This window comes from Mus pahari, chromosome 6, assembly GCF_900095145.1.
Source record: "Mus pahari chromosome 6, PAHARI_EIJ_v1.1, whole genome shotgun sequence".
NCBI classification, from domain to species: domain Eukaryota; kingdom Metazoa; phylum Chordata; class Mammalia; order Rodentia; family Muridae; genus Mus; species Mus pahari.
Window position 1 is genome coordinate 27,155,431 of NC_034595.1, and position 10,827 is coordinate 27,166,257.

At 38.0% G+C, this 10,827-nt stretch overlaps 1 protein-coding gene across 2 annotated transcripts in view; it reads left to right on the forward strand.

Annotated features, from left to right (window-relative positions):
• Positions 1-10,827, forward strand: part of Kdm4c (lysine demethylase 4C) — a 150,955-nt gene that overhangs the window by 92,236 nt on the left and 47,892 nt on the right. For both annotated transcript variants that reach the window (XM_021199596.1, XM_029539771.1), the window contains exons 16-17: positions 8,745-8,800; positions 10,685-10,793. In XM_021199596.1, coding sequence (XP_021055255.1) covers positions 8,745-8,800; positions 10,685-10,793 — 165 coding nt within the window. The remainder of the gene's footprint in view (positions 1-8,744; positions 8,801-10,684; positions 10,794-10,827) is intronic.

Here is a 10,827-nt window from a genome sequence, read left to right on the forward strand (position 1 = left end):
GCATATTTTTAAGTATATCACTTTCCTGAAAGTTTCATAATTTCACTATTTATAACTGAATAAAATTCCATTGTGTATTTGTACATTTTCCTCATCTGTTCATCATCTGATTGATATATTGACATCACATTTGCTGGCCATTATGAATAGAGTAGAATACAATACATGTATCTCTGGAAAGATGTGGATTTCTTTTGATATTGATTTATTTTGATGATTAAATAGCAACTTCTACACTGACTATAGTACTGGCTTAACCACTCTGTTTATATTCCCATCACTGTAAGATAAGGCTTCCTCTTTCCTCACATCATTACCTACATTTGTGTCATTTTATTTTGTTTAATTACCCTGCTGAAGATGGGCCAGTGGAATTTCAAAGTACATTTTTTTTTTCAGTTTGGACATACTTCTTTGTTTTGATGAAATCATTGTCCCTTGTGAGCTTCTCCCCCCTTTCCAGTTTATCAGTTGTCGCCTTTTATTGTTTTAGCTGTGTGAGACTTGATGTGATAATTTCAACTCTAGGTACCATGTATAGTGATGAAATGAGGATAGGTAGCATTTTCATTTCATTATACATTTGGTTTTCATTAGTGCTTCTTATGAAACCTAAACGTGGATATCAAGTATTTATTACTAAGCTTTACCTAGAGCCCCTAAATTTGTGTGTGCTTATATTTTAATTTTTAATCATTTTAAATTAAAAAAAAAATTACATCTTTCTCTCTTCCTTTTCTTTCCTCCAGCTACTCCCAGGTAACTTCCCTTCCCGTCCTCCTATGGTCCCTCACCCTCAGATTGGTAGCCTATTTTTCTTTGAATATTGTTGTTATATACATATATGTATGTATATATGTACAAATACATAAATGCATCTTTCGATGTCTTTTGTTTGTGTGTCTGTGGTTTCAAGACTGACCACGTTACGTTGTATGTGATGATCAGTAGGGGGCACATATCTGGGCACAGCTAGTTTTCACCCTCACAATAATCATGAGTTGTTTTCCTCCTTTGTTAAAGGGTGGGTCACCTCGTGAAGTTACTCTCTGTTCTGAGTTAATAAGTCTACTGGTATTACCATTGTTCCCATCTTGTTTATACAGCCATATCTGAGAGACTGTTTCACAGCAACTTATTAATATTCTAGCTTATACAACCTTTCCACCTCCTCTTCATAATCTTTCCCAAGATGCAGGAGGCATGATTTAGATTTGTGTATTGTGCCTTAGCTTCCCTTGACTCTATGATATCTACATGTGTGTATTTATGGTTTCCTGGGTCACTTTATTTTTTGTAGAGAAATGTCTTTAATGAGAGGTAGTAGCTACACATATCTGTGGGAATAAATATGAGATTTAGAATGCTGCTCTAGCAAAATGGTGGTAAGCAGATTTTTTTTTCTACATTCTATGACTTTACTAGCCCCGAGAAGTTGGTTAGATTTCCAGTTCCAGACATCATTTCCCTCTTAAGCCCAATAGACTTCAAATGTTGGTTGCCATCCACATCTGAGTACAGCTTATTGTCCCTTCATGTATATGCAGATCTTGCCCTTCGGGTCATTGTTATAGTTCATCGACATTGTAGCTGGGTAGGACTCCTAATTGTTCCCTTTGGTGCTTGCATAGTATTTTTCTCGTGCAAGCTAGGCAGCCAGGAAAGTTATGAAATTTGTAGGTAAATCATAGACCTATAAAAAACTTATATTGAGTGAGTTATATTAAACCCAGAAAGACAAATTTTGTATGTTCTCTCTCATTTGCAGTTTCCAGTTCCAAATCTTCAGAAGTGAGTCTACATCATAGAGTAAGCATAAAAACCAGGAAAACATAAATAAGCTATAGCATTGTGAGGTGTGAGTGGGTGGGTAGGGACCTTGAGAGAAGAATAGCAGGATACAGATGATAATAAAAATGGGAAGGGTCTGCAAATAGGAAGGGAGGAGGAAGTAACCAATACAGAATAAAAATGAGAAGAAGTAAATAGCAGTACCAAGGCTATTTGATAAATGCTCAAGGATTTTTAATTTTAATTATACTCAATGCACATAAGTGTATTTGTGTGTACACCATACACAATAAACACACATAGAAACATATACATTTCACTTAAACAGATTATGCCTCTTGGACTTATAGTGCTTCCTACAACAACCATAAACTAATAAAACTGCCTCTACTGGTTCAAGGAATCTCCTTTATAATGGTTGTTCAAAGTAATTCAAGAGACTCCTAAAACAATGTAGACTATCCTTTTTTCCCCCCAATTTTTATTATGTATTTCATTTACATTTTAAATGCTATCCCCAAAGTCCCCTATACCCCCCCCCCATACCCACCCACTCCCGCTTATTGGCCCTGGTGTTCCCTTGTACTGGGGCTTATAAAGTTTGCAAGACCAAGGGGCCTCTCTTCCCAATGATGGCTGACTAGACCATCTTCTGCTACATATGCAGCTAGAGATCCGAGCTCTGGGGGTGCTGGTTAGTTCATATTGTTCCACCTACAGGGTTGCAGCCCCCTTCAGCTCCTTGGGTACTTTCTCTAGCTCCTCTATTGGGGGCCCTGTGTTCCACCCAATAGCTGACTGTGAGCATCCACTTCTGTGTTTGCCAGTCACTGGCATAGCCTCACAAGAGACAGCTATATCAGGGTCCTTTCAGCAAAATCTTGCTGGTGTATGCAATAGTGTCTGCGTTTGGTGGCTGATTATGGGATGGGCTCCTGGGTGGGGCAGTTTTTGGATGGTCCATCCTTTCGTCTCAGCTCCAAACTTTGAATGTAGACTATCCTTATAGTGCATTGTTACCTCTCAGAGGTTGGACATGAACCCATATTGTTGAATAAACCATATACTGAATACATGGGATTTGGATGATTCAAGCTGGAACTAACCTGATAGCTTCTTTCATGCTTAAACCCTAAGAGGACAGCAGTGATGGGCAAAGAAAAATCAGATTTAACTCTCAAATTTCTCCCTGGAACAAAAAGGATTTGTGGTCTATCATCTGGAACCATGTTTGTGAATTTAAAGATGACTTTTTTGTTTGTTTAAGACAGCATCTCATATAGCTCGGTGTCATCTAGAAATATCTATAGATATAGATTGCCTCAAACTTACAGAGATATGCCTGCCTCTTCCTCCTATGTGCACTATTTTGTTTTGTTTTGTTTTAACTTCTAGTTAGTGATGTTGATTTATGTGGAACTGTCTACTGAAGAAAACTGACTCTCCTCCTCCAGAAGCCATCATTTGCGTATAGCTCCTGGTCTGGTGGTGGACCTTCACCAACCTTCCACTAGTTCTTGACAGTTTTGAAGTGGCTTGGTCGTGTATAGGTACTTCGTTTACAGCTGTAGCCGCTGTGAATTCACGTGTGCTATAGTGCTGCCGAGTGCAGTGATTACTGCTTTACTACAGATGCTCACTTTTCCTGCCTCTTACATCATTCTGCTCCTTCCTCTCTGACTCCTGAACCTTTGCATATACACATATTCCTTTTAGGACTTTAACATGAAAGAATACTGGATTTTATATTAAAAAAAACCAAAAATCTATTTCTGTCTTTATTAAGATGATTATGTGATTTCTGTCCTTGAATTTATTTTTGGTATTTATTGCATTAATTGATCTATCTGTGTTGAAACATCCCTGTATCTGTAATAAAGCTGTCTTGATCTTTGTTTTTTTCTTTTCTTTTTTATTATAAAGATTTATTTATTTTATTTATATGAGTATGCTGTAGCTGTCTTCAGACACACCAGAAGAAGGCATCAGAGCCCATTACAGATGGTTGTGAGCCACTATGTGGTTGCTGGGAATTGAACTCAGGACCTCTGGAATAGCAGTCAGTGTTCTTAACCACTGAGCCATCTCTCCAGCCCCCCTCCCACCTTTTTTTTGAATTCTCTGTAACTATTTTGTTGAGAGTTTATCTGTTTACCAGGATAAATGATGTCTTAGGGTCACCATAACCAAGAAAACTATTATAAAAGACAACGGTTAATTGGGGCTGGCTTATAGGTTGAGAGGTTCAGTCCATTATCAAAGTGTGAGCATGGCAACTTCCAGGAAGGCATAGCACAGTAGGAGCTGAGAGTTCTACATCTTGTTCCAAATGCAAACAGGAGAAGACTAACTTCCAGGCAGGACAAAGGTCTTAAAGCCCACAGTGACACACTTCCTTCTACAAGGCCTCACCTCATAACACTGCCATTCTGTGGGCCAAGCATATTCAAACCACTACAAATGGTCTCTAATTTCCTTCCTTCCTTCCTTCCTTCCTTCCTTCCTTCCTTCCTTCCTTCCTTCCNTTCCTTCCTTCCTTCCTTCCTTCCTTCCTTCCTTCCCTCCCTCCCTCCCTCCCTCTCTCCCTCCCTCCTTCCCTCCTTCCCTCCCTTCTTTCCTCCTTCCTTCCTCTGTATATGTATTTACTTTGGATGTCAAGGTAATAACACCATCTTTTTCTTTCTATTTCATGGAATAGTTTGAGAAACACTGATGTTTTCTTCAAAGCTGGTAAAATTCCCTGGTAAATACCTTGATTTTTTTTTTTATCAATTGGTTGCTTTTTAATTACATTTTCAATCTCACTGCTTTTTAAAGATCTGTTTAAAATATTTATTTTATCCAAATTTTTATATTGCATGTATATCTGGAAGTTTATTTTAAATTTTCATAATGAGGGAATATATTTAAACTAATAATTTATGAATTTTGTTGATATCTATTGTAGTGATTCCCTTTTCATTTCTAATTCTGTTAATTTGGGTTTCTCCTTGTTAGTTTAGTTAAGGGTTTGTTAATTTTTTTTCTTTTTCAGAAACCTTTTGTTCATTATCCTTTGCTTTTAAATTTTTATTTCTGTTTCATCTATTTCTGTAGACACTGATTTTAATGATTGCACTTATATCTACTGAATTGTGGTTGTTCCTCTTAGATCAGGGTCTAAAAGTCTACCATTATGCATTTCAGATCTCTTTTTTTTTTTTTTTCAAGTTGTAATATAATTCATTAGTCTCTCTTACCCTTTTCTCTTTCCCAACACTCCCTTGAATCCTTTCTTATTGTCTTCCAAATTTATGGCCTCATTTTTCATTAATTGTTGTTATATGCACGTGTGTGTGTGTGTGTGTGTGTGTGTGTGTGTGTGTGTGTGTGTACACATTAACATTAATTGTGTGTATATTTTCATTTAAGACTTCTTTCATTGTCTCTCAATATATATACTTGATTTTATATCTATACTTATTGTTAGGGTTTCCATTGCTGTGGTAAAGTACTATCAGCAAAAGCAACTTGGGTAGGAAAGGGTTTATTTCATTTTACACCTCCAGGTAACAGTCCACTGAGGTAAACCAAGGTCAGAACTGAAGGCAGGAACTTGGGGAGATAGGAATTGATTCAGTGGTTATTAACTAGTGCTGTTTAATGACTTGTTCCTCGTTGTTTGCTCAGCCTGTTTTTTTTTTTTTTCTTTCTTTCTTTCTTTTCTTTTTTTTTTTTTTTAAATTCTTTAATCTTCTTTTATGGTACAGTCATTACCCAGCCCCCTGACTGTTCCTCATCCAGTAGTCTGCCTCCCCCCACCTGCCACTCCACCAGACCTCCCTACTCCCTGGGGCCTCAAATCTCTCAAGTGTTAGGTGCATCTTCTCTCACTGGGGACAGACCTGGCAGTCTTCTTCTGTATATGTGTCAGGGGCCTCATATCAGCTGGTGTATGCTGTTTGGTTGGTGGCTCAGTGACTGAGAGATCTCTGGGGGGACCAGGTTAGTTGAAATTGCCAATCTTCTTATGGAGTATCCCTCCTCCTCAGCTTCCCCCAGCCTTTCCCTAATCAAACCACAGAGGTCCCTGACTTCAGTCTATTTTGGGTGTAAGTATCGTATCTACATCTGCCTCTTTCAGCTGCTTGTTGGGTTTCCTTCAGGGCAGCCATGCTAGGCTCCTGACTGTAAGCACACCATAGCATCAGTAATAGTCTCAGGCCTTGGAGCTTCCCCATGAGCTGAATCCCACTTTGGACCTGTCATTGGACCTCCTTTCCCTCAGGCTCTTCTCTCTTTTTGTCCCTGCAGTTCTTTCAAACAGGAACAATTCTAGATTTCTGACTGTGGGATGGCAACCCCATCCTTCCACTTGATACCCTGTCTTTCTACTGGAGGTGGGTTAAGGTCACCTAAGGTTCCTCCTTTGGGTCCTGAGAGTCTCTCATCTCCCAGGTCTATTTTACTTTCTTCAGGGCATCCCCCCCCCCCCCCGCCAATTTATACCTCCCTAAGTTGCCTGTTTCCATTGTTTCTGCTGTCCGTCAGGGCTTCAGTCTTATTTCCCCCATCCCCCAATACCTTACTATGTTCCATTTGTCCCCTCCCCGTGCCCTCTTCCACCCAGGTTCCTCCTTACCTCAGTGTGCTTTCTAATATCATCCATGGCCCCAAACTGGCAGCATCTATAATGGGATGGCCCCTCCAGTAACAATTATAAATCAAGAAGATGCTCCACAGGCCAATTTTGTGTTTGGGTGCAGGGAAGGGCTCTCAGCTGGTTCCCTCTCCTCAAATAACAATAACTTGTGTCAAGTTGATATAAAATTAGCTAGCATACATGCACACAGTATGTTCGATTGATTCCTAAGTACCTAGTGAGTGATTACATTTAATGTTGCCTCTACATACATGGTTGTGGGACCATATCCTGAAACATTAGTAGCCTCTCAGGGATCATGTCCAAGAAGAAAACAAACTTTCCCTCTCCCAGAAGCCGTCAGTTACAATAGCCTGTCAACCTAGTAGTGGAACTTCGTAAGCCTCTTTACTATCCATATTGAGGTTTGGGCTGTCTCTATCTTGTACAAGTCTGTTGCATACTGGGCTGGCAAGATGGCTCAGCGAGTAAGATCACTGACTGCTCTTTTGAAGATCATGAGTTCAAATCCCAGCAACCACATGGTGGCTCACAACCACTGGTAATGAGATCTGATACCCTCTTCTGGTAGCTGTCTAAAGAGAGCTACAGTGTACTTATTTATAATAATAAATACATTTAAAGAAAAGAAAAAAAGTCTGTTGCATACAATTACAGCTTCTATGAATTCATGTGAACAACTGTGCTGTAATGTCTGGCAACTACTGTTTTCCTGCATGATTCTAGTCCTTTGTTTTATAGCTGGCATTCATTATTCTGTCCCCTTTTTTGACCCTGTTAATGATGCCAGATATAGGGTCTATCTGTAGGCTTTAAATTCATAGTGTCATTCTCACAGCAGTCTTCACATTTGATTCTATGCTTCATACTGCCTGTCTGATCAGACAGTGAATACACAGACCTGTGCTGCATTTCCGTGCTGACATTAATACCTTCAAATACATGGGGATCGCCTTGACATAAAGTACTGTGATTTATGGGTTCTATGGTTCTTGGCCACTTTAATATAAGTGTAAGGTGCCCCTTCCATGAATGAGCCTTAAATCCAATCAAATAATGGTGGGTTATACTCAGTTAGTGCCACTATTGCACTACTATATCATGGAGGCAAGTCACTGTTGTAGGTCCCAAGAATTGTAGCTACATAATATTGATGATTACCTTTCTCTTCTGGTAGAGTGAAAAGTCTAGCACCATTAGCACTAGTTATTAGAGGTGAAGCTGCTATATAGACAGCAGCTAGATTTTTCTCTGTTCAATGACTAAGTAACTATTGTCTTTACCCATAGGACCTATCATAAGTTCTGGAGAGTAAGCAATAGTCTTGGCAATAGCCTGTGAACATTTGCTGGTGGGGGGTGTGTTTCATGGGGCCGCTTAGGCCAGTAATTCAAGATGTCACCCATTTCTCTGATTTTACTTGGTAGCATAAGATGTCTAGTTACCCCTGTTATTTGATGACTCCTTTTAAAATCTTTTTTTCATGTAAATACATGCTAGCAAGCTTCAATGGTAGTACGCTTCTGTATAGGTTTTAAAAAGCCTTTAGTATTAGCTATTCCTCTGTTTATTTCCTCCTTGATCTTGCCCTCCCATCCTGATTTAATCCTCCCCATTTAATTTAATCCTCTCTTATCTATGTCTCTATAACTTTATTATTTTCTATTTCTCCCTTTTTGGGAGATACTCTGGTCTCTTACAGTACCTTACCTGGTACCTAACCTAACCTTTGCGGTTATTTGTATTGTATTGTAGTATACATGTCTAAGGCATAAAAATTAACACCCACATATCAGGAGAAAACATAGTATTTGTGTTTGAGGTCTGGGTTACCTCAATCAGCATGAATTTTCTAGCTCTGTTTGCCTTTGGGTTTTATAATTTCACTTTTCTTAACAGCTGAGTAATATTTCATTGTGTTAATGTACCACATTTTTCTTATCCACTCATCTGTTGATAGAAATCAAGGCTCTTCCCAGTTTCTGGCTCTTATGATAGAGCAGCAATGAACATGGAGGAACAAGTATTTCTGTAGTAAGATACAGTTCTTTTTCACAACATCCTTACTACACTCAAGAGTGTAAGCAATATATGGTGGTCCTTTCTAAGGACCTATGTACTCAATCATTTTCAGGCTTTCTTTTTTTTCCCCTGTAACTTGAAGTACCTATCATCGTGTATTTTCTTTACACTTTAAGTTTTATGATAAATGAAAAATAGTATATACAGATTTCTAGAGTGGTTTATATGAAGGGCAGTGATATTTGTTACATGGGTTTTATAACTGTGTTAATTTCCATCTCCTCCATAGGAATGCTGTCTCTGCAATTTGAGGGGAGGTGCTCTTAAACAGACTAAGAACAATCAGTAAGTAATATATTAATTATGTTGAATTTCATCATTTCTTTTTCTACTCTTGAAGTTCTGCATGGTAGTTGGCTTTACAGTTCTTCCTGGGACATTAGTTCACATACTTGCTCTCTGGAGCTAGGGTTGAAATTTGGCTTCAGAGACAAATGCCAACAGAGTATTGCTTCCTCTCTGTGCTTCCTATGTAATGACAGTCCTCATTTTATGAACAGGTTTCTCCTTTGTCTTCCCTCTCATCTCCCTTTCCTCCTCTCCACTCCTCACCCCTTCTTTCTTCAGCAATACTTACTTCCTGTTAACTCAACTACCTTTCTCTCTCTCTCTCTCTCTCTCTCTCTCTCTCTCTCTCTCTCTCTCTCTCTCTCTCTCTCACTTCCTCTTTCTTTTTAAATAAATTGGTAGGAGAACTTGGCTTCAGTGGGGCAAGTAATCTTGCCTGGCCTATACACTGGAATTGGAACTCCTTGTGCATAATTTTTTGATGTCAATACCATATTTTTGTACATATACACGAGTCTGGTTGCTTGGAATGAAGAGTAAAAGCATTTATCATCCTTAACATTGATAAAAGTGCTATGTAACAGCCAATACTTTTGCTTGAATTTGTATCATTTTTCAAAAGGACAGCTAGTAAGATTGGCATTATTCTACAGAGGTGTCACTAGATTTTTAGATTGTTATATGTAGGCTCTGGGGACTATCAGATGGCTTAAGTGCCTCATGTAAAAACATTTATCATGAGAAATTATCTTAATAGATTTACTATAAGATGCTAATTTTATTCAATTCTAGAAGAATCTTCTGGTGGGGTTAACAGTTGTCCTTTCTTCCTATGGTTTTTGGATGAAACCTGGCATATTCATTGGTTAAATGAAATAAATAAGCTATGACTGAGCAAGGCCTAGAAGTGCAGTCCTTTAATCCCTGTACTTGAAAAGCAGAGGCAGATGTATCTCTGTGAGTAGCAAGCTCCAGGACATCCAATACCTGTCTTTGAAAAACAAACAAACAAAAACTTCCATTTAAATATAAGCTGATAGTTTACTAATACAAATCCTAATGATGTTTTGAAGCCCTATGTTTACTTGGAAGTTTAACACTTAAAGCGACACTGAATAGTATTATTAACAAATTTATGCAGATTTGGGATGTGAAAGGATGCCCTAATATTTTAAGAAGATCATGAAAACAAACTAGATTTCTCTTTACCTATAGATTCCTTTGTTTATATTAATATTGCACTGAGGAAAAATATATAAAGTCTTAACTATTTTTAATTTTATAGAAAATATTTATATTTGAATTGTTTGCCTGAGAAAATAATGTATATCATATCATGTATTATATTAAAAGGTGATTCCTAGTTCATCAAACTACTTTATTGCCATGTATCACACTATTCTAACATTACACATTATCAAGTGAAAATGAAAACCTACATTTTCAGTATCCTTATGGTTTTCAAATGTATGTATCTGTATTATATGACTTAGTTCTTGGCCTTTATATGGTTCGTTTTTTTGTATGTGTTTATGCCTTAGTGTGCATGCAGCTCATGGAAGGCAGAAAGAACATCTGGTCATCTAGTATTGGAATTTGTCGTAGTTGTGAGCTGCCATGTAGGTGCTGATTTGCCATGTATTGCCAAGACCCACTGCAGGAACTGCTGAGCCATTTTTTCCAGCCCCATTTACCTAGTTCTCATTACAGAACTTATGGTAAATATATCTAGTTTTCATTAAAGAAGTTTATAATCTAGAATATTCTTGCAGTGGAATTAGGTTTTTTGGATTCATTTCTTCTATGTGCCAGATTGCCACCACCAAGTTGAAGATAGTAAGTTTAGGGAATTTGTTTATATTTAATGTCTCTTTTCCTTAGGTGGGCTCATGTCATATGTGCTGTCGCAGTTCCAGAAGTGCGATTCACTAATGTCCCAGAAAGGACACAAATAGATGTAGACAGAATACCTTTACAGAGATTAAAATTGGTAAGTGTCAAAGTTTTTTTTTTTTTTTTTTTTT